Consider the following 24,259-nt stretch of genomic DNA (forward strand, 5'->3'; position numbering starts at 1 on the left):
CCTGCCAACCTGATCACCCCCTAACCACTCTGCTGCCAGCCTGTTTGCCCCCCACTTCCCTCCTCTGCTGGCCTGGTCACTCCTAACTGCCCTCTCCTTCAGGGTTGATCACCTCCAACTGCCCTCCCTTGCAGGCTTGGTTCCTCTCAACTGCCCTCCCTTGCAGGCCGGGTGCCTCCCAACTGCCCTCTCCTGCTGGCCATCTTGTGTCCACATGGGGGCAGGATCTTTGACCACGTGGGGGCAGCTATATTGTGTGTTGCAGTGATGATCAATCTGCATATTACTCTTTTATTAGATAGGATAGAGGCCTGGTACAGGGGTGGGGGCCAGCTGGTTTGCCCTGAAGGGTGTCCCGGATCAGGTGGGGGTTCCCTTGGGGTGTGGGGCAGCCTGAGCGAGGGGCCTGTGGTGGTTTGCAGGCCGGCCACGCCCCCTGGCAACCCAAGTGGAGGCCCTGGTATTTGGAATTTATTTTCCTTCTACAATTGAAACTTTGTAGCCTGGAGCGGAGCCAAGCCTGGGGCTCCCTCCGAGGCTGGCAGCCATTTGTGTTGGGGTTATAATTGAAACTTTGTTGCCTTAAGCGGGTGGGCCTGGCCAGGGTGTGCGGAAAGCTTTGCTTCCCCTGTTGCCGGCGGCAACCCTGGCCTGCTCTCTCAAGCTCCATTGTGCCGCCATTTGTTTGAATTTGCTTACCTTCTATAATTGAAACTTTGTAGCTTGAGTGGAGGCTTAGGCCTGGCAAGGGCAGGCGGAAAGCTTGGCTTCCTCTGTTACCTAGGAAACCTTGCTCTCTGTGGCTGTAGCCATCTTGGTTTGGGTTAATTTGCATACTCGCTCTGATTGGATGGTGGGTGTGGCTTGTGGGTGTGTCGGAGGTATGGTCAATTTGCATATTTGTCTATTATTAGATAGGATTATTACACAAAGACAACTAATATTAAAAAAAAAAAAAAAAAGCAACACCTAGACACCTAGAAAGTCTGGATTCCTATCTTCACAATTAGGATGACCCTGCAGAATATTGTAGTCACTACAAAGATGTCGTGCAGTGCAAACCTGGTGGCACTGTTTAGACACTTCATGCCCAGAGCTCAGAGGCTGCAGGTTCTTTACCCTGTAACGGGCCACCAGAGGACGAGAGACAGACCGATTTGCTGATGTGCTCACCAAACACGAAAGCACCGTTCTCAATCAGCGTGCAGTCTTACCCAAGACATCCTTCTCGTGCTCAGGAACAAGCACCTTCCACTTCGACTCCTCGGGATCCGTGAAGTCGATGTTGATGAGGCGATAGTTGGGAGAATGGCGATTGGTCTTGAACGTGAACACCGTCCCCTCGTTCGTCACGTAGTCATATTCTCCTTCAAAGTTGTCGATCAGTTTCACCCACTTCAGGATTCCTGGTGAGAGAGAGACCAAGCATCCCTGTCACCTCTCCAGTGCTTTAAAAGGGTGTGGTTTGTGCATGGGGAAGAGAGGGCAGATCTTATCTGTCTATAGGAAAAGTAGACACACTATCTGGAAGATCTAAGGTCTGAGAAAGAGCGAGGACAATGGGCACATTTTAAGGTTTTAAAACATGTGAAGGAATTCCCTCCCCGGCCCTTTGAAAAGCCTGGTAGATGTGAACATTGCCCCAGGGAAACTGGGGGATCCTCCTCCACCTGAGCCTGTTCCCAAACTGGAGCACTTCTCTCTGCCTCTACTGCCCTCACACCGGCCACGTCTTCACCAATTCCCGCTGGGTCTGCATCAGGGGCTCTCAGCCGGGGTCATTCCACCACCGTGGGGGACAGACTTGGTTGTCACAACTTGGAAGGGGAGAGGAGGGCTCCTATTGGAGTCCAGTGGGTGAAGGCCAGAGATACCGCGAAAGGTGCTTTGGCTCACAGGACAGCCTCTACGACCAAGAACTAGGCTGCCCCGGTCTGCAGATTAGCTTCCTGCCTGGCCTTCCTGCAGCCACTCCAACCTTCTCAGTATTAGCGGCTACCATATTACCACAATGTTGGAATATCCTGAGCTGGTCCATGTTGGTGCCCTTCTTAAAAAGTCCCCATTACTCTTTGAATACAATCAAATTCCTATTTATGGTCTCCCTGGCCTCGCATGTCACAGTCCTTGCCCATTTAGCCAACCTCAGCTTGTTCCAACTTTCGCTGCACCGCTGTCCTTCGAGCCTTTGTCAGGCTCCTTCACACAAAGGTGCTTTGGCTCACAGGACAGCCTCTACGACCAAGAACTAGGCTGCCCCGGTCTGCAGATTAGCTTCCTGCCTGGCCTTCCCGCAGCCAAAGGCGTTGCTACAGGGCATTTCCTCGGCCTGGCTCACACTCCAATGGCCAGGAACCTCTTAACGGTACCCAGACCATTTCTTCAAGCACTTCTCTCAAGGTATGTACCTATGTACTTGTTTATAATTTGTCTTTTCTATTCAGAAGTTAATACTTAGCACCTAAAGGAAGTGGCTGGTACTTCAAAGGTGCAAAATAAAATTGGTGCTGAATGAAAGAGCATTTCCCAGCCCCTTAGTGCTAAGAATTAGTCTTGAGATGGAGATCATGAAAAAATCTTAAATGTGGCTCACTATTATCATTTAAACGGCTCACTAAATGCCACTTTTAATGTTAAAAAACGCACTGGGAGGACACCGGCTTCACAACGTATCAGACATGGATGTTCAGAGTACATCTCACAAGTTTTATAAACAAAGAGTTCCACGCCTTCTAAACTTCTGGAAGGCAATGCCAGATCTCGACTATTCTCCAATTAATCTCCTGGCTTCAATTTCACAGTAAAATTGCTACATTAATTTGGATAGTTCATTTATAGTCCTTGAATATTTCAAGGCAGTTTTACATTTATTGTCTCATTCATCTTTAGAGCATAATAACTTTATATAATTGGCTGTCGAATTAAATTCATCAAGAAAAATATCCCATGATAAAAAGAGTGAGTTTTTTGGTCAGACACAACTGGATTAAAACTCCAGCTCAACGGTATTTAGTTGTGTGACCTTGAGCAATCTCTTTATCCCCTGATAAGCCTAGTCTTCTCAGTGTAAACTAGCATTAGTAAAAAGATTTTTAAAGTATTGAAGTGACTTAGAAAACCATGGTACATCTATACAATGGAATACTACACTGCTATAAAAAAGAAGGAATTCTTACCATTTGCAATAGCATGAATGGAACTGAAGAGCATTATGCTAAGTGAAATAAGCCAGTCAGAGAAAGATAAATATCACATGATCTCACTCATTTGTGGAATATAATGAACAACATAAACTGAGGAACTAAAATAGAACGAGAGTCATAAAAGCATCGAACAGACTGTCCAACCTATGAGGGAAGGTGGGGGGTGAAGGGGTAAGAGATCAACCAGAGGACTTGTATGCATGCATATGAGCAAAACCAATGGACACAGATGGGGGTGGTGTTGAGGGCACAGTGGGGGAGGGGAGGAGCGGGGAGAAGGGCTGGCGAGAGGTCAATGGGGGAAAAAGGAGATATATGTAATACTTTAAACAATAAAGAATTTAAATTAATAAAAAAATTAAAGTGATTACTAATACCTATCTACACAACAAAACCTCAACAAATATTTTTAAATCAGTAATTGAAGTGAAACTAGTAATAAGATAAGCAGTTTTAAAAAAAACCTATCACTTTCCTACACGCTAGCAATAACCAGTTAGAAAAAATGGGAGGACTGGAGGAAGAGCTCATTTACAATAGAAGCATAATTAATAAAATGTTTTGGAAAGCACTTAACATGAAGTGTGGGATCTATATGAAGAAAGCTCGACACTTTTTCTAAGGAATCTTAAAAACAACAAAACAATAGAACATACAAATCCTGAATAACTGAAAACACACACCAAATCCTTAGATGGGAAGACTATTTCAAAGGTGCAAATAATCCCAGAGAAAATTCACTAATTTAACACAATTCCAATCAAAATCCAAATGAGATTTTTAACGAATCTGACAATATCGTTCTAAAAGCACAGCTGGAAGAATCGGCACCGAAGGATAATAAATATGCTTCTGATAACAGAATGAGGAGGAACTTCTCGTGCTACGATGCTCTGAACAAGCCCCCGCCCTCCAGAAGGTAATCACCATCCTGAATGCTATGGTGATCCTATTTCTCTTTGTTCTTTTTCTGCCTTAATATGTATCCTTAAACACAATTTTACTTATTTTTGAACTTCATATATAATGAAACATACAACATGTATTCTTTTGTATCTGACCTCTTTCACTTGACATCATGTTTATGAGATTTTCACCCTCTGGTCATTGTTATTGACTTTTGGCTAAATCCAATTGTGCTCAAAGAACATGCTCTGTCTGGTTTCAATCATTCAAAATTAGTTCAGAAAAGCTTTATCGTCTAATTTTTTTCTCTTAAATGACTTTTAAATGCTCCTGTATGTGACTAAAAAGAATGTGTATTTTGCAGCCTTTGGGTGTGATATGTTAAATGTCTATTAAGTCATATTGTTCAAATCTATATATTTACTGATTTAGGGGGCCATTTTTTTTCTATCAGTTCCAGAAAAGAGCTATTAAAATGCTTCTCTATGATTGTAGATTTATCTATTTTTACCTAGATTTGTATTAATTTTTGCTATCTGTATTTTGAAATCATGATTTTATATATACCCATAGATCATATTTAAATAAAACTGAATTGAATCTTTTATGATTATGAAGTTTTATCTCTTTGGTAATGCTTTTTTACTTGAAAGTCTATTTTGATACTAAGACAGTCACATCATTTTCATGATAACAACTTGGGCCAGTTGTCCTCTGCAGAATGGTTGGTCCCAATTATATAGCTTATCATTTCCAAAAAGATTTGCTCTTTTCCATATCTCTTAACCACTCACATGCTTTCCAGCTCCTGGTGGGCTATATTCTAGTTGATTTCTTTATATTTATATTCTATTTATTAGTTCTCTCTTCAGCTGTGACTAATCTTGCCTTTAACGTAATAACTGAATTTTTTAATGGTAATAATCATAGCTTTATTTGCAGAAGTTCTACTTAGTCCTTTTCCAAATCTATTTGGTAATTTTTTTTTTATAGTATCGTGTTTCTTGCTTTGCCACCAAGCTTCTCTTTCACTTTCTGTAAAAGCAACACATTAACTGTTTATTTTTAAAAGTGTATGCACTAGCTTTACATTAGGAATCTGATAATTCCATGCTGGTGTTTCTGCTGGCCCTACTTCTCATGCTGGTAAATTTCTTCATTGCCTTTGTGATTTCTGACTGTGAACTGATTCCCCTTGAAACATTATCCGTGGGAATCTTACAAGCCTTAGAAGTGGCACTCTTCCAGAGAAGGTATGCTTGGCCTTCTGTTTGCCTCTTGGGAGGCAGCCAAACTGGGAGCACATTAAATTAAGTGCTTGGTATGAGGACTTCTGGGCCTCATAGGGCCAATCAGGAGAACCTGCAGGCAGGTGAAGGTCAGCCTTTCCCAAGTTTTAGGAGCACTGACATCCTGCCTACCCCTCCCCTGCAGCAGCGACAAGGTAAAGAGAGGCAGGATTCCTTCTTATGCCCTACCTCCGCCTCACCCCCCAACTCTACCTCTGCTAGGTTTATTTCTCAGTCACCCTGACACTGAGGGTATCTCTCATTACACTCTCTCCCAAGGAGACCCAGAGCTTTGTCTCCCATGCCCCTTGCCCTAGTGGCCAGCAGAGGGAAGCTCGGCCTCAGGGCCCAGCAGACACGTTCAGGAGCAATCCAGGATTCCTGCTTTCACTTTGTCTGTGGTCTCTACGGGTTCTCTTCTTCTGTGCCAACTCAGCAATACAGTTAGACATGTGCTTTATCAAGTTGTTACAGCATCTTAGCTGCTTCAATTAGGAGGCTATTCAGAATATATAATATGACAAACTCCCTCACACAGAAGTCCATGCAATTAATTTTCATAAAAGGTTAAGCTCTGCAATTCAAGTTAGAATTTTATTTTCAAACGGCTAACCTCAAAAACAGGTGACCACTCAATGGTAACCAACCTGTATCTTAGTTTACATAAAATATGTTTTTAAAAGAAAAAAACAACAACCCTAAAAACTATTTCTTAGAAGAATAAGTAAAAAATTAGCTGCCAATGCAAAATTTGTAGATAAACAGAAAGGTACATGTATATATATAAAAAGCCAGTGACGGTAACGCCATAACGACCATAACGACCGGTTGCTATGACACCCACTGCAGCCAGCCAACCGGCCCCATCGGGGGTGGGGGGTGGGGCCGGCCAGTCAACCAACCTCCTGCGACCCTTCCCCCAGCCGGTCCCACCCCTGATCAATCCCCACCCAAATAAGGGGTGGGGCTGGCTGGCCAACCTCCTGCAGCCCCCTCCACCGGCCCTAGCCCAGATTGGCCCCCCACCCTGATCAGGGGGCAGGGCCAGCCAGCCAACCAGCCGCCTGCGGCCCCTCCCCCCAGCTGGCCCCCACCACCCCAATCAGCCCAAAGCCCCTTCCCCCAGCCAGCTCCGCCCCCGATCAGCCCCCCAACTCCAATCAAGGGCAGGGCCGGCCAACCACCCATGGTCCCTCCCCCAGGCCGCTGGCCCTGCTCACTTCATTCGGGGCAGGGCCGGCCGGCCCACTGCCCACAGCCCCTCCCCATGGCCTGCCCCACCCCCGATCAGCCCCCACCACTCTGATTGGCCTGTGGCCCCTCCCCCCAGCCAGCTCCATCCCTGACCGCCCTCCCACACACCAATCGGGAGTGGGGCTAGCTGGCCAACCTTGCACGGTCCCTCCCCCGGCTGCTGACCCCCAATCAGCCCCCCTACCCCATTCAGGGGCGGGGCCGGCTGGCCCACCGCCCACAGCCCCTCCCCATGGCTGGCCCCACCTCCAATTGCCCCCCCACCCCAATCAGGGGTGGGGCCCACCAGCCAATCACCTGCAGCCCCTCCCTCCAGCCAGCCCAGCCCTAATCGGGCCCCGAACCCACCCATGCACGAATTCGTGCACTGGGCCTCTAGTTCATCCTATCTAATAATAGACAAATATGCAAATTGACCGCACCTTCGCTACGCCCAAGCCACGCCCATCAACCAATCAGGACAAGTATGCAAATTACCCCAACAAAGATGGTGGCTAATTTGCATATCAAGACAGCGTGGAAAGAAGCCAAGAGCTGCAGAAGGGAGTAAAGCTTCGGAGAAGCAAGCAAGCCGGGGGGAGGAGAAGGGAGGAGAAGGGAGGAGCGAAGGCAGGGCTGGGGGTGAAGGGAAAAGCAGGCGGGCTGGCAGAGAAGGAGGGGCGGGCGACAAGGGAGAAGCGGAGGCGGGGTAGAGTGCAGCAGGACATCCTATTGCAGGATTTTTCCTGCAACGGGAACGCTAGTTTATAATAATAAAAACATAATATGCTAATTAGACCAGACGTCCTTCCAGATGACCTTCTGACGAAGCTGGGACTGTGAGGGAAGCCTCGTGTCCAGGGTGCCTGCCAGCAGCAGGAGGGAAGCCCGGGATCCGGGTGCCAGAGGGAAGCCGGTGTTGACAGCAGGGGGAAAGAAGGCCTACTCTTGCACAAGATTTCATGCATTGGGCCTCTAGTTTATAATAAGAATCTTACAACGTAATTTTCTCGACTACGACTTTTATAGAGACAGAATCTTGATTCATGGAAATGTCAGATTCCTTAAGTGTTCCCCTGGCAATAAAACACTTTGTAATGTAAAACCTTTAGTCCACAAAGTAACCATCTTATGATTTCTGCTTGAAAAGACCTTGTAGCCACTGCAGTGGTATTTCTTATGACCCTATCCACGTCTGCAAAGTCACTGAAATATCCACCGAAAGCCAAACACAGTAGAAACTTCCTCCAGTACCTGTTTAATCAGGTGAGCCTGAAAATGCGGCATACGTTCTAAATAATCAGCTCCACTGAACACACACACAAAATCAAAGTTTTGTGGTCTTATCTGCCACCAAAGTTCTGAAGCATTAACCTTAGTCATAAATAGATACTGTAAGTCATAAATTTATTCAGATTAGGGAAAGTGGCTGGATTTATACAAATCCAGCTGTAAATCTGAAAAGCAGTGGAAAGTACAGGCCTCACAGGGCAGCATGTTTAAGACGGGAGCTCGCTAAATCCTTTTGCTTTTCTGAAACCCTTGCTCCTCAGGGCTTTGGACCTGACACAATTCTAAAAAAAAAATGGCATTTTGGATGAAGAATGGGGCTCATTCAGTTTTGCTATGCATAAGTTAGAGCATTATTGATTTAAATGGAAAACAGGAAAATTACTTTTAAAAACAGACTGGCTAACCTCTCTAACCATCACTGTCTGCTCACCTTTTCTGAGGTTCCTCTGTCTGTAAGTGGCATTGTTCACTCTGAAGCCAAGAGAATTCAATTCCTAAACTTCTCGACATTAAAGTTAAAATTACTTTTTATAAATCTGCTTCTGGGTGGGAGAATGATTTGTTGAGTGAAGATTAGCTTAAAGTAAGCCATCTCATGCTTTCCTGAGAGCAAACTCATTAATTTTATTGCTTTCTCTGAAAATCAATGGTATTAACCACCTTTCATAGAAACTGTTTTGTAAGCTCTCTAAGAACAGGAGCTAAGAAGTGTTCTTATACTTTACCAAGCACTGAGGGCCTGACATGTAACAACGATAAACCAATGCCAACTGTTCCGAATGGAGGGGACCAGAAGGCTGCTGGTCTGATGCCTTCCTTCCACCTCACCTGCCACATAACTATGGTTAGAACAGGGGCTGGGGAGTTCAACTGACATAGGTCTGAATCTTTAAGTGGCATCAGGAAAGCTAACTGGCTTCACCAACCTGTTTCCTAGGAATAACAACACGTGCTCCTCAGAAGTTGCTGAGAAGATGAAGTAACTAAATTTGTACTCAGAATCTGGCCCACATAAATGCTAAATAAACAATACTTACTACTATGCCAAATAATCTGTGTTCTTCAAATGACAAAAATAAGCTAAATGTGGCTTCTGAACAGCATGATTTGCTAATAGTGAACTTTTAAAGTTTAATTTCCATCTCTCATGGCACACAGCTATTTTCCTAGAAAAAGCCCTTCTAATCCCTAATTTTGAAATTAGCAAAAATATTGATTTTATCATTATTTATTTTACTTCAAAGTTCATATTTTTATACTACCTCCTGCTGTTCCAATTCTTTTTTTTTTTTTTCCTTTGGCAGACCCACTCTGACACACACACACTGTTTTCTAATAACCTCTGCCCATCACAGAAATCCTCTTCCTCTGTTGGTCTGGCTTTTAATGCTCAGATGACTTGGCTAACCTTTGGATAAATCATTTAAAAGTTCTTGAATGTTTTTCTCTCCATTTCCACTGTAACCCCCAAAGATGCCCAGTCCTGCCAGGCCTGAACCATGGAGTCAATTTTGTCTCAGTTACCTAAAAACAAGAGGTCATCTGCTTTGCACTAGCCAGAGATGGCTGGATGTACAATGTAGGTGTCTGACAAATACTGAGCTTCCTTTCATCTTCATGGGTAGATTAATTTCTTATGTGGGAGAAAGACAATTTTCATTGATGACATGAAAGCTTTAAAAATAAAGACATGGGGAGCACTGAAAATTTCATCAATCTAAAATGATCAAACCTTCAGCATAAAAGGACAAAGGAGAGAGACAAGTTAATGAAAGTCTAGACAAAGTACACAGTAAGCAGATATTTGCTTACAAAAATCAAATATGTTAGCACCATCCAGCTTTTCCACCAAACACTTCATAAATGCTGTGACATAAAGACCATTCAGGCTCGCTTTTTTTTAAAATTCAGGCTTGCTTTTTTTAAATTGATTTTAGAGAGAGGAAGGGAGAGAGAGACAAACATCGATAGGTTGCCTCCCGCACATGCCCCAACCAGGGATCGAACCCACAACCTTTTGGTATATGCGACAATGCTCCAACCAACTGAGCCACCTGGCTAGGGCCAATTTGTTTCTTAATTAGTTAACTTACATTGTTTAACAATAAGCCCACCTATTAATTTAAATATATAAAAATGAAGTAATAAGTAGAGAATGAAACCAGAATTCTATGGAGAAAGAACACGGTAATTGGCATTCATAAAGAACTGGCGAAAGCAAAGTCCTATGCACTATCTTACAGTCACATGGGCATATTGTACAGGACAACAGCACAGTTTAACAGCTGTTATTGTTTCTTTCAGATTCTATATTCAGAGGTTTGCACAGTTCTATGTACACCTGCTCTTGCAACTCAAATGAACAATTCTTGGGTGGTGGCCTGCTCCTGTCAGAGAATGTGAAACTGCTGTGGTTGAGCCAATGTTCTTGAGATCAAAATGGATATATATGTTTTTTAAAAACAGAAAAACCCCCACAAACCCGTAGTTTTATTAAATGGAAGTATATTTAACACTAGCATGAAAGTTGTTGACTTCATCCTGCTGTATGTGTGAATGGCATTCTGTGGTATCTAAGAATGCTAGGATGCGAATCTTACTTTAGAAGTTTAAAAATGATGCAATGACCAATCAATAATAAAGAATTTATATAATCTTACTATAATGTAACACACAATATAGACCAATAATGAGGTAATCAAATAACTGAAAGTGCACTCAATATTGTACAGTTTGAAAATCTATGCCATAATCTCTAAAATATGCTTATTTTACATTAACCAGAACATGGTATAATTAGTATGGTGTCTTACCTGCGTGCCAGCATACCTGACACAATTTCTGGGTCTGGACATTTTCAGCACAGTAAGTCATGCAGTTGGAAAACTCTAATGCTTGACAGTGAGTGGTACTGGTATGATTTAGATGTTGGGAGAGAATATCTAAAATGAGCCATCTCCAGAATTTGTGACTGGCTGGTTTTATGCTTACTGTCATGACATATGAAGTTTCAGGCAGGAAAATCAGGCTGTTATTGTGCATGTGGCTCAGTACTGAGGAGCTGTCTTAGGATTATCTGTTACCCTGGTTAATTCTCACTGGTCCCCCCTCTCTTGCCTATGTCAGTTTGCCGCATTACATCTAGACAGTTATACTGTTTTACAGACCAAAGGGCCAGCTTCTCCTTGAGACTTCATCTGCAGTACTTGTAGGATATTTTCACACTCATATGCAAAAAATATGGTTAACCTCAATCTACAGAGAAAATGCTGAAGCCAACAAATACGTTCATTCAGTTTTTCTTCATTTTATGAGATAATATTGGGGAGGGGGGACAGATGAACTAAGACAATGTGGTTAAATGGAAGACGGTTTCTTAGAAAATCAATTAGAAGACAAAATAACTGCTTTTAAAAGGCATTCTGGAGTAATTACCTGTGGGTGAAAGATAACTTACCAGTGATGCCATTGGATTCCTGCTGCAGGTCACAGTACCAGAGGCGGTTCACTGGGTCACACCCCTCCCTTATTGATAACAAGACATAGCGACCATCATCAGACAACTAGGAAGAAAATAAAAACAATGCAGGAGGCTGATTAGAATGTATTTTCTGTGAGAGTACTATTAAATATTAAGCAAAAACTAAAGGTTAAACTCAAATGCAATAAATTTACCCCAAACTTATGAATGGATAAGGAAGTCAGCAGAAAAAAAGATGAACATCCATTTTAACTTATTTCACTCCTAATCAACGGTTAACAAAACATAGTGAAATATTTAAGTAGAAAATATCAATAGATGTAACTGAATGTCATAATGACTTAATGTGATTTTTATTTAAATCCAGCCTATTCTTTAACTGAAAATATATGCAACCTGTCATTTTGAATATTAATATCCCTGCCTTGGAAGTTTCGTCACAGGTTACGTATTTTGAAAGTTGTTCTAAATGAGTAAAAGTTACCAAAATGGGCATGGATGTAAAGAAGTTCATGAGTGGTTCACATCGGTCACATTAATAATTTCTGTTGACCAACTCTTCATGCATATCTTTAGTCCCCTCCACACAAGCTGTCAGAGAACAAACGCCCATGCTTCTGTGGGTTTCTTTTATAATTAAACAGGAGAATCTTAAAGAACAAAAATAATCTTGGTAAAAAACTAATGCAACCAACATTACGGTTTTGAGTTGTTAAAACATAAGTGCTATCAAACTACATATATATCCTTTTGTAACTACTTTTTAAAATTAATTCAACATAATTAAGAAAATAATCCATGTTGACATATGTACATTTACTTCATTTAACTGCTGTATAGTATTCCAATTTAAGAATATACCACAGCTAATTGATCCACTTTCCCACCAGTAAACATTTAGATTATTTCCATTTTCTTGCTATTACAAGCAACACTTCAGAAAAATTATTGAACATGTTTACTTGTGGCCTTATATAAGTGTTTCCCTTATATTATGTAAGTATGGCCTTTTATAAGTGTTTCTATGTAACTAGGAGTGAAACTGCTCAGTGGCAGGACATGCACAAACTCCACTTTATTAGATATTGCCAAATTAAGTGATGTACCAACTCACCCTCTTACATTTTATCAGTGTATAACAGTTCCTATTTCTCCACATCCTATTGTGATAGTTAATTTAATGTGTCAACTTGACAGGGACACGGCAGCTAGATATTTGGTCCAACATTATTCTGGATGTTTCTGTGAAGGTATTTTTTTGGATGAGATTTACATTTAAATGGATGGACTCTGATAAAGGTGATTACCCTCCGTCACGTGAGTGAATCTATCCAACCAGTCAAGGCCTTACTAGAAAAAGACTGCCTTGCAGACGGAGGAAGGAATCCTGCCAGTAGATGGTCTCTGACGGGCAATCTCCCCTGGGTTTCCAGCCTGCCAGCCTCCCCTGCAGACTTTGGACCAGCCGAGCCTCCACAATCACACTAGCCAATTTCTAAAAAAGTAAGTATTTCTCTCTCTACATATACACAGGTCCTGTTGGTTTTTGTTTCTCTACAGAACCCTAACACACTTACAACAACTGTCATTTGCTCATTCAATAAAAATTTCCTAAGCAGCTATTACGTTCAAGTCGTTTTCTAGGTGTTAAAGATACACCGGTGAACAAACCAAGAAGAAAAAAATGCTACAGTCTAGGGGAGGAGACAAACACACAAATATAGAATTATGTAGCATATTATACAATGAGAGATGGCATGGAGAACATGAACAATCTCGGTAAGGGAGGCAGAATGTCGGGGAAGGGACCATAGTTTTCAGTGTCGCAGTCAAGGTAGGCCTATTAAGAAGGTGTCTTGTCCTGGCCAGGGATCAAACCAGCAACCTTTTGGTGTCCAGGATGACGCTCCAACCAACTGCGCCACCTGGCCAGGCCCCATTTCTTTCTTTCTTTCTTTTTTTTAATTTTCCATAAAATTTCCATTTTATTATGGTTTATATCACACTAGTTCAAATCCATTTCTCTACAACTACTCCAACATAGCTCCTTTGGAATTATTTCATAACGTGACTTTATCAAAGACTTTGAATCTCAAACATAAAATTTCAAAATATTAATTTTTAGATGAAAGGGATCAGAAATAAAAGTCATTAGGTGATGGTTGGGGGCGTTAATTTCCAATAAGGCACTGTGTTGAAATGTTTCTTCTGATACAGCAGTTACAAATTAGAACCTTCAAAAAAAACAAGGGCAGAACCAAAGTATAATAAAAGAAGCTTCTGCAGTGTAAGCTTCCCGTAGTCCCAAGCTCTGACAGAAGCAAGGTAAAGCATCTTTCCTGAAAATTAAGTGGGTTTCCAGTATTTTCATGACTAGCCACTCAAGACTTTATCATTAATGTATAGACCATCTTGGCTCTGGGTGCATTAATTATGCCTGAAGAGCTTAATACCGAGCCGCATCCACAGGTGGAAGAACACATACACGGCTATGGTAATGGGCAAGAGCAGACTGTAAAAGCACAGGCTGGCTGTGCTAGTGCAGCCCTGTGGGGAGTTTTCTTCCACGGAGGCCGAGTAGAACCGTCCTGCTAAGGAGATCAATGGAATGAGGACGGTCAACGTAGGAAGAGACAGAAACATTCTCCTATGCCACTTATCTGCCACCCTGACTTTTTAAAAGGTAGATGGTATTAAGAAAATCTGGTTGTATCTGTTGTTTTTAATTATGACCTAGTGCTGCTCCATATCTTCTTGCTTCTTATTTTGATGTGTCATCATCCTAGCTGCTGGTGGGTGGTATCCTATTAGGGATCCCATCAATAATTGGATAGGCTATTCCCAACCAGTGCCCCATTTCTCTATCTTTAAACACAACTAAGCTGCAAAGCCCAGATTGGACCTAATTCCAAATTCTGTCTCCTTTATTCTTTGTCCAGCTGCCTTCTAAGCCAAGGTGCCACTTTGCATATTTCTAAAGGCACCTATCCTCAGCAAAAGAATTAACACCAGTCACAGTCCCTTCTTCGGGCTGTGAACTCAGGAGACCAGACTATAAAACTAAGGGCTGTTTAATCAGCACAGGATTAGGGCTGAAGTAATTAATTGCCCCTCTCTGCTCTAGGGATTATTTTACCTAGGAAAGATCATCATTTCTCTATAAACACAACACACCTTTTATGACTCTCTAAGCAGGATACATTCCTGCTAACCTTTCTAAGTTCTATGTTAAAAATAATTTAAAATGCATTTGCTATGTTTGTGCATGGAACATTTCTAGAAGGATCTCCAAGAAGCCGGCAGCAGTGGAGGGCAGGTAGAAGGGAATTAAAAAAAAAGAATTGTCTTTCCATTGTCTTCTGACTTGCACTGTTTCAGATGAAAAGTCATTTCTTATTTTTTTTCTCCCTGTAGGTAATGTATTCTCTTCTCTGGCAGCTTTAAAGATTTTCTTACCATCGTTGGTTTTCTGCAGATTGATTATAATGGGCTTTGCTTATAGTAGCCTGCTTGAGATTTGTTGAGTGTCGTGAATCTGTGGGTATGTCTATTTATCAAATTCATACCATTTTTGACCAATTTTCCCTCATATGGGTGAGGAACAAGTAGTTTTACACTTGTGAGTACACAAAACACCGAGTTTATTACTATATTATTATTCATTAATGTGTTATTTTCCATATGCACAACCATAAACCTACTTTCCGCCCCCCCCTGTATAGTTTTGTGTCCCCTTATCCCTAAGATGTCAACTACATACTGTTGAATCAGTTAGTACTATCTGATAGGTCAATGAGACTGTATTCATTTTTGTTTCAATTTATTTTCTCTTTGTGGTTTATTTTCAACTGTCCCATCTCCAAATTACCTGATATTTTCTTTAATAGTATCTAAACTACTGGTAAGCCCATGTAGAGAACTTAAAAATTCAGATAGTTTATTTTTCACCTTTAGAAGAACATTTGGGTTGTTTTTATATTTTCTTTTTCTTTGTTGGTTATAATAATGTTTTCTAAAATCCATTTAAAATCATTTTTTATAATAGCTTTTAAAAAGTCCTTGTCTGCTAATTCTAATACCTGTCATTTCTGGATCTGTTGTATTGACTAATTGTTCTCCAAGTTAAGTCACATTTTTTCTGCTTCTTTACACACAGTAATATTTTTATTGGATTCTGAATATTTTGCATGTTGTCTGGATTTTTTTTCTTCCTTCCTTTAAAAGTTCTGAGGCAGATAATTTGTTGGTAAATCAGCTTGTTCCATTCAAGGCTGTTTTCAAGCTTCGTTGGTAAGGTCTACAGTCCTACTGCTGAGGCATGGCTTCTCTGGGATCTCTGCTGAATACCCTGGGTGCTCACAAGGTCTTTCCACTTTGTCAGAATGCGAGTCTCCCAGCTGTGTTAAACCTCTGGCAGTGGTTGGCTTAACAGCTTCCTGGTAGTTGTCCTTGGCTCGAATCATTGAGTCTCCTCCTGTGCATGTACCACGTAACAGTCAGCTAAAGACGCAAGGGGATACCAAGGCAGATTTCTTAGTGGGTAGTTTCCTCCTTTTGGTACTCTGCCTGTAAATTCCAGTGGCTTCAGTTTTCCTGTATCCTAAGTTCAGCGAGACTGCAACACTTTGGGGCTCCTCCTCTTTGTGCTGGAGTCCAGAAAATACTTCCAGGCAGAGAGCTGGGCAAGCATAGGACTTGTCACTTTCACAGATGGAATCCTGTGATGCCTGTTGACCAATATCTGCAAACAGTTGCTTTGTCTATTTTGTATGGTTTTCTGTTTATGGCAAGAGGGCTAGTCCAATACCAGTTACACTGTCATGGCCAGAAGCAAAAAATCTGTCATTATGTTTTAAAATCATTTTAGTTTGTTATTGGATAATTACATTTTGGGGGTACCTTATTGCATATAATTAAAGTGCATGAATGTAAGAATTAATCATGCAATTAATATAGGGCTAATTAAAAATATAATACCCATGATTAATAAAAAATACATAACAATGATATATCTGCTTCTGTCTCATTACATAGTAGGATAGTTACACTATTTCTGCTTCCTATTTCAATAACACTTCTATGAACTGCAGTCTTTGGGACATGCTTCTTTTATTTTATGTGGAGGTAAAATTTTCAAACATAACATTCACTTGGACTTGTGCTGCTCATATCAAGCTCACATACACTGATTCTTGGTATCAGTGCAAAGTGATCATATCGAGCTTAATGTTGTCTCAACAGGACTAAGCATGGACTACTTAGGGTTTTACTTGCTAGCAGCAGCCAGTATGTTCAGTGTTTTTAAACACTGGGCAATACATTGATGTTATAAGGTAAACAGCTCTTTCTCAGAAAAAATTACTTTAGAGCACAGAAATAGTTTGTACTTGTGAAACAAAAGTGGGATTCCAGGTTATCTACACTAATAAAAGATAAACATGCAAATCGACCGTCCCTCCGCTATGTCCACCAGCCAATCAGGAGCGAGTATACAAATTAACCCAACAAAGATGGCAGCGGCCACGGAGCTGGAGCAGGAGGCTTGGGTTGCCCCCAGTGACGGAGGAAGCCAAGCTTCCCACCTGCCCTGACCTCTGCTCAAGGAGGCGCTGGGGGAAAAAAAAAAAGGAAGGGCTGGGAGCCTGGGTCGCTGGGGGGCATGGCCAGCCTGAAAATGGCACTCAGCCCCTTACCCAGGCTGGCCACACCCCCCAGCGGGGACCCTCACCCCATAGGGGTGTGGCCGGCCTGCAAACCACCACAGGCCCCTCGCCCAGGCCGCCCCAAGGGAACCCCCACCCTGATCCGGGACACTCTTCAGGGCAAACCAGCCAGCCCTCACCTGTGCAACAGGCCTCTATCTATACTAATAAAAGGGTAATATGCTAATCAGACTGGGAGACCTTCTGGATGTTCTTCTGGACAAAGCCATGGTGGCGGGGCCAAGGTAGAGGAGGTTAGAGGCCAAGAGGGGAGGGCAGTTGTAGGTGATCAGGCCAGGATGGGATGGCAGTTGTGGGTGATCAGGCCAGCGGGGGGGGGGGGGGGGGGTGTTGGGGGGCATTAGGGGTGATCAGGCTGGCGGGCGGGGAGGGGCAGTTGGGGATGAGCAGACCAGCAGGGGGGCCAGTTGGGGGTGAGCAGGCCGTCAGTGGGGGTCAATTGGAGGTGATCAGGACAGCAGGGGTGCAGTTGGGGGAGAGCAGGCCAGTGGGGAGGGCAGGTGTGGGCAAGCAGGCTGGAGGCGAGGGGCAGTTGGGGGCGAGCAGGCCAGCAGGCAGAGTGTTTAGGGGCAATCAGGCAGGCAGGTGAGCGGTTAGGAGCCAGCAGTCCCGGATTGCGAGAGGGATGTCCAACTGCCGGTTTAGGCCCGATCCCTGTAAACCGGCAGTAGGACATCCTTTGAGGGGTCCCAGATTGGAGAGGGAGCAGGCCAGGCTGAGAGACAGCCACCCCAACCCCCTCCCCCTGCATGAATTTCGTGCACCGGGCCACTAGTAGTTTTATAAAAGATTCTAGAAAGTCCTGTTTACTTGGGCTGTTCTTCCTTAGTGATTTTCCCCCCCTGAGTTCTGAAGCAGTCCCCTATACCAAAAATGAATCATATTTTATAATATGAGTTTTTGTCACAAATTGCACATGATATCAAATGACTCAGATGCATTCTCTTCACCTTTTTCTAGTCTCATTATAGTATTTTCCAAGATTGCCAGAGTTTTTGGAAAACCTCACATAAATTTTATTTACATTAATTTTTTCCCCCTCCATTCTCATCTTCACTGTATTTCCAAATTACCTGTCACAATGTTTTAAGTGGGTCTCTTGCAAATGAACATATGACTTAATTAACTTTTAAAACTTTAACCTAAGAATTTGTACTACTCTGCTTTCATTAACTGTTAGTATTGATGTGCTGGCTTCCACATGATTAATTCTGAATATTCTATTCACCTTGCTTTTCCTTTCTCCTCTCTTCTTTGTACTGTATAAATTTCTTTGTAAACTTTCCCCCTCTTTTAATTACTTTAGGTGTTATATATTCTATCTCTAGTCCTTTATACAATTTCCTTAAGCTTTTCATATACATAGCTAATAAACCAGCATCTAAAATTTTAGTTCCACCTTATTTTCAAATCATGTCATCAGCAATCTCACAATTATAACTACTAAACATAATGAAATGCAACCTCATTAATAACACTTCATACTTCTGTTCTTTGTCTTTTAAAGACAGACAGAATCTTTAGAGCGAAGTGCTAAAAGTCATGCCACATCAATCATAAATGATAGTTAATTTGGTTGTAGTGATTCATCCAACAGAAAGATAAGGCAGCAAAACTCACTGCAAAGACCACACCAAACTTTTGATGACAACTGTTTCAAGCACATCTAATAAGTTTTTCTCACCATTTCTGGCTGTAGTAAATAGCAGCTTATATTTAATCTTAAGGCAGGAAGTCTCTGGATCCATTGTTGTTGAATGCGTTTAAGTCAGCCTTTTTTACTACAACGACCTTCATCACAACCCAGAGATGTGCCACAGCCACTGAACAAATCTGCTAAACAACTCTGAACACAACTCTGAACTTTCAGACACGCAAGGTCTCAAATTTCAAAATAATTTGCAAGTCACTGTTAGATTAGAAATATATTTTCTTGCACTATAATTTAATCAATAACAATACATAGTGAACCATGGCCTCACATTTAGACTATATTTCAAGGCAATTAAAAAAATGAATTTGGAAATCACTGGGAGGGGAAGATAAAAATCATGTTGATGAGGAAAGACACCTAAATATCATTAGAGTTAAAAGTGAAAATTAAAAGAATTAGAAATTAACAGAATTAAAGTAAGGTGACTTTCCTGAAATCCAGATAAAAGAGAAAAACAGGAAAGCTATGGGCCCCACCATGCCTCATGGGACAGTGTAAATTTCAGTCCATGCAATATTGTTTTTGAAGGGGGTACCCCATAATAACAGCTACCATCCTCATTTGCATTTATCAACAGGTAAAGTATAAAGCATGGGGGTATCAGACTTTACACTTACACTAAAGAAGCCACAAGAAATTTTAATTGTGCATACTGTGATATTAAGCTACACTAAGATAGTAATATTTACTAAGGAAACCCTTGGTAGACATCATTCAAACAGAGTATTTTCTACTGTATTCTGTCAGGTTCATATGTGCTGGTCCAACACACACGCGGGTCATGACTTAGCATATTCAAGGTTATAATCCCTACCAACCCAGGGGCCATGAAACCACAGAATTTAAAGAGATAAGCAGCAACCAGAGCACACCTCAGGGAAACTTGTCCCAAACAGTATGTGTGTATAAAATGTCCAGTTAAATGCCTCATGTAGGGGTAATGGGAATCCATTTAGACCAGATTCTAAGTCCAGGGGCTTCATTTTCACAAGAGGTCATCGTCAGCTCTACCATCAGTTTATTTGAGGCTTTTTAAAAAAAATATGGATCTACAGAAATAAGTGTAAAATACAATATGTCAACAATTTCTCTGGTGATAGGATCTTTGTATATTACAAGAGACTTGTATAACTATTTATTACTAGAGGCCCGTTGCACTAAGATTCATGCAATAGGCCTTCCTTCCCCTGGCTGCTGGCACTGGTTTTCCTCTGGCACCCAGGACCCAGGCCTTCGCTCAGGCCGCAGCGAGGCTTGGCTTCTCCGCTCTGGCTGCAGCGGAGAAGCCAAGCTTCTTCAGTCTTCAGTCGTCTTCAGTCTTTGCTCTGCGCCTGCGTATGCAAATCAACCCACCAGCTTTGTTGGGTTAATTTGCATACTCACTCCTGGTTGGCTGGTGGGTGTTGCGGAGGTACGGTCAATTTGCATCTTTCTCTTTTATTAGTGTAGATTACTAGCATTATAAAAACTTTAAAGATGATGAATCTGGCTATTCTCAGTCTCAATACTACATAATAAGAATAGCTGGGTCCTGCTGGTGTAGCTCAGTGGTTGAGTGTCAACCTATGAACCAGAAGGTCATGGTTCATTTTCCCCTAGGCACATGCCTGGTTTGTGGACTCAATCCCCAGGAGGATCGAAGATAGATGCAGGAGGCAGCCAATCAATGATTCTCTCTCATCATTGATGTTTCTTTCCCTTCCTCTCCCTCCCTCTCTGAAATTAATAAAAATATATAATTTAAAACAGGACAGTAATTTATTAAAAAAACAACTGGGCTTTTCAAATGACTGGAATAAGCGAACTTTCCTTCATGCATCTTTTATTAAGAGAAAATTAGCAGATCACTTGTTAATGTTTTAAACTCTCCAATCATTTAACTATCTACAAGGTTATTTGTCCTTCAAAGTGACGGGACACATAACCAATACTTATATATACACAGAATATGTGGACTTTCATCAGACATATTATCATTTTCAAAGAAAAGCTCATGAGGGATTTTGTGCTAGAGCTGCTGAACTACACAGGCACCTGGGCTTGTGTTAATAACCGAATCTTCATGGACATGAAGTTTCTTTGATATACATACTTAAAACTTAGAATCCAACAAGAGGGTGGAGAAAGATTTTCATAATTTGAATCTACATGCACTTTTTCAGACTGAGGAAAGTATTTTCTTTTATATATTACTAGAGGCCCGGTGCACGAAATTCGTGCACAGAGGGGGGTTGTCCCTTAGCCCAGCCTGTACCCTATCCAATCTGGGACCCCTTGAGGGATGTCCGACGGCCCGTCCGACTGTCCTACCGGGATTGGGCCTAAATGGGCAGTCGGACATCCCTCTCACAATCCAGGACTGCTGGCTCCCAACTGCTTGCCTGCCTGCCTTCCTGATTGCCCCTAGCCGCTTCTACCTGCCAGCCTGATCACCCCCTAACCACTCTGCTGCCAGCCTGTTTGACCCCAACTGCCCTCTCCTTGCAGGGTTGATCACCTCCAACTGCCCTCCCTTGCAGGCTGGGTGCCTCCCAACTGCCCTTTCCTGCTGGTCATCTTGTGGTGGCCATCTTGTGTCCACATGGGGGCAGGATCTTTGACCACATGGGGGCAGCTATATTGTGTTGCAGTGATGATCAATCTGCATATTACTCTTTTATTAGATAGGATAGAGGCCTGGTACAGGGGTGGGGAGCCAGCTGGTTTGCCCTGAAGGGTGTCCCTGATTAGGGTGGGGTTCCCTTGGGGCATAGGGCGGCCTGAGCGAGGGGCCTGTGGTGGTTTGCAGGCCAGCCATGCCCCCTGGCAACCCAAGCGGAGGCCCTGGTATCTGGAATTTATTTTCCTTCTACAATTGAAACTTTGTAGCCTGGAGCAGAGCCAAGCCTGGGGCTCCCTCGGAGGCCGGCAGCCATTTCTGTTGGGGTTATAATTGAAACTTTGTAGCCTTAAGCGGAGGCCTGGGCCCGGCCAGGGTGTGCGGAAAGCTTTGCTTCCCCTGTTGCCAGGAGAGCAACCCTGGCCTGCTCTCTCAAGCTCCATTCTGCCGCCATTCTGTTTGAATTTGTTTACCTTCTATAATTGAAACTTTGTAGCTTGAGTGGAGGCTTAGGCCTGGCAAGGGCAGGCAGAAAGCTTGGCTTCCTCTGTTACCTAGGAAACCTTGCTCTCTGTGGCTGTAGCCATCTTGGTTGGGTTAATTTGCATACTTGCTCTGATTGGGTGGTGGGCGTGGCTTGTGGGCGTGGCTTTGTGGGTGTGTCGGAGGTATGGTCAATTTGCATATTTGTCTATTATTAGGTAGGATGATAAAAGAATTAATTGTGTGTATAAAATAAGTATACTGAAAAGAAGTGAGACTTAAAATTGTCCAGGAAATTAACAAAAGGAGTGAAAATGGATTTTAATAGCTTCGAGAGTTAATCATGTTCCTCTCAGAGCAGGGAAGTTTATCAATTTTATTTGAGAGACGCTTTTGAATTCCTCTTGTAATAGCTGTTAATCATAAAATCCTTTAATATTAAGTGTGTCTGCAAAACTTAACTTAGAAAAACTTTTAAATGTCAAAATAATCACCGACAATGATGGCTTTTCTTTTATGGGACTCATTACGGGCTTGTAATAAAAATAAGAGAGAATGTCAGTAACAGAAGTAAAGGGTAGTCATAAACACATGGGATGTGCATTAACCAACATTTCTAATAGGTAGTCATTAAATCAAATTACCCAGCTTTCCCAACACAGAGACACTACAGCAATGGGGAAAGAGACATGAGCCCCAACACTCTTATGTGCGGCTTGTATGCCACTAACAGATATAACAGAAAATTCTAGGAAAAGAAAACCCATTCAAAGTAAAGTAAATAATGTAGGTCTAGGCATGATATAGCCACTACTCTTTCCAATCTACATGTTGGTTGTTCTGGCAGGTAAGCTTGGTTATTTAAGAATCTACTGTTTGTTTTCTTTCCTCCCTTACTGAGCAATAGAGGGGTCAGGTGAGACAAGTGGTTGACTGGCAAATCCTACCTGACTATTACACCCTCCGCCCTGCCTCCCCATCAGGAGCTGTTTTATGTATACACTAGTGGCCTGGTGCACGAATTCGTGCACATTGAAAGGAAATTAATTAGAAGAAATATTTTAATATTGCTATTCGCCCTTTCTTTATAATAGAAGTGTCAACCAAATTCACAATTGACAATGATAGATGGAAACACACGCATGCGATTGGCGCCAGCGAGAGCTTTATATATAGAGAGATAAACTTGCTTAATTAGACCTGCTTTCTGATTTAACTAAGTTTTTTCCAGCCCAGTGAAGCACTCCAACTCCTCTTTCAGGTAATTGTCAGCAACACAGCAATAAACATCAACACAAAGCAGATTATTATTGTAGATCACGTAGGGAGAACACAGGGTAAAATATTTAACTGCAGCAGTGTTTGACTATATTCGGTGCAGTGAGAAAACCTGAAGTCATTTTCAAGGTCCACCAGTTCTTACTTCTTTTCAGTCAGGTCAAGTTTCAAAGGTTTCTAAATATCTGTTTTCCAGATAATGAAAAGAAAACAGGATTCCACCGAGTCTCCTATCTACCGACTCCAGGACTTCTGTGAGGATCAAATGAGATGAGGCACGGGAAAACGCTTCATAGACATTTGGTGAAATGTTTGCACCTGGCTATAAAGCAAGTCGTGTTCTTGGGCTGAAGAAACTGCAAGGAGGTTAGTCGTCGCTAGGGAGAGGAAGCCGGGAGTTGCTACGTGACATCATTACCCAGCGCCCACAGAGACCATTTCTGGGCTGGGCTGGGCTGTGGGCCTCATTTTGCGCCATGGGGTCTCAGCAGCATCAGCTGCGATTTGGTGGGCTGTCGCTCTGCGGTGGTGGCCGGGCCTGCGTCCCACTTGAGGGAAGTGGAGTGTTGCTTTGTGAGCACCAGGTCCGCAGTGCCATTTCTCTGTAAATGGCCAGAGCGCATCACAGTAGCTCCTGTGTTGAACATCTGCCCCTTGGTGGTCAGTGCGCGTCATAGCGACCGGTCGGACAGACACTTAGCACATAAGCCTTTTATATATATAGATACAGAGCAGCAGGCCTCTAGCTTTACCCACACCCAGCTCTTCAGTTTGGCTTCCTGACTGTTCTGCCTTCCCAGGCATGCTGCTGAGATTTTCCTGCTGACAGTCTCAGGCTCAATTACTGAAGTTAAGGTCAAGAGGACAATGGTGTCTTTAAAATGACAAACCAAACCAAACATGGGGGAAATTCTGCCGTGAGGCCCCCAGACTCTTTGTATTATGTAAATATACTGAAAGTGAATGGGTTACCATGACAAAAACATCTTCCATAAGGGCCAGTGCTCTGCTCTTTGATCCTGAGTATCACCGGGTCCCTGCACAATAGTGGACACAA

General features: G+C 42.5%; 2 protein-coding genes across 5 annotated transcripts in view; both read right to left on the reverse strand.

Annotated features, from left to right (window-relative positions):
- PREP (prolyl endopeptidase) overlaps nucleotides 1-24,259 on the reverse strand; it is a 111,859-nt gene that overhangs the window by 49,064 nt on the left and 38,536 nt on the right. For all 4 annotated transcript variants that reach the window (XM_054722156.1, XM_054722158.1, XM_008154610.3 and 1 more), the window contains 2 exons: nucleotides 11,382-11,487; nucleotides 1,215-1,406 (listed from right to left, as the gene is read on the reverse strand). In XM_054722156.1, the coding sequence (XP_054578131.1) occupies nucleotides 1,215-1,406; nucleotides 11,382-11,487 (298 nt within the window). The remainder of the gene's footprint in view (nucleotides 1-1,214; nucleotides 1,407-11,381; nucleotides 11,488-24,259) is intronic.
- LOC103297744 (phosphatidylinositol N-acetylglucosaminyltransferase subunit Y-like) lies at nucleotides 13,833-14,048 on the reverse strand. Its single transcript, XM_054722159.1, has one exon. The coding sequence runs from the start codon at nucleotides 14,046-14,048 to the stop codon at nucleotides 13,833-13,835; it is 216 nt and encodes a 71-aa protein (XP_054578134.1).

This window comes from Eptesicus fuscus, chromosome 10 (genome assembly GCF_027574615.1).
Source record: "Eptesicus fuscus isolate TK198812 chromosome 10, DD_ASM_mEF_20220401, whole genome shotgun sequence".
In the NCBI taxonomy this organism is placed as follows: domain Eukaryota; kingdom Metazoa; phylum Chordata; class Mammalia; order Chiroptera; family Vespertilionidae; genus Eptesicus; species Eptesicus fuscus.

Coding starts and splice junctions, on each gene's coding strand:
- LOC103297744 (XM_054722159.1), bottom strand. CDS start 14,048: ATGTTTCTGTCTCTTCCTACGTTGACCGTCCTCATTCCATTGATCTCC.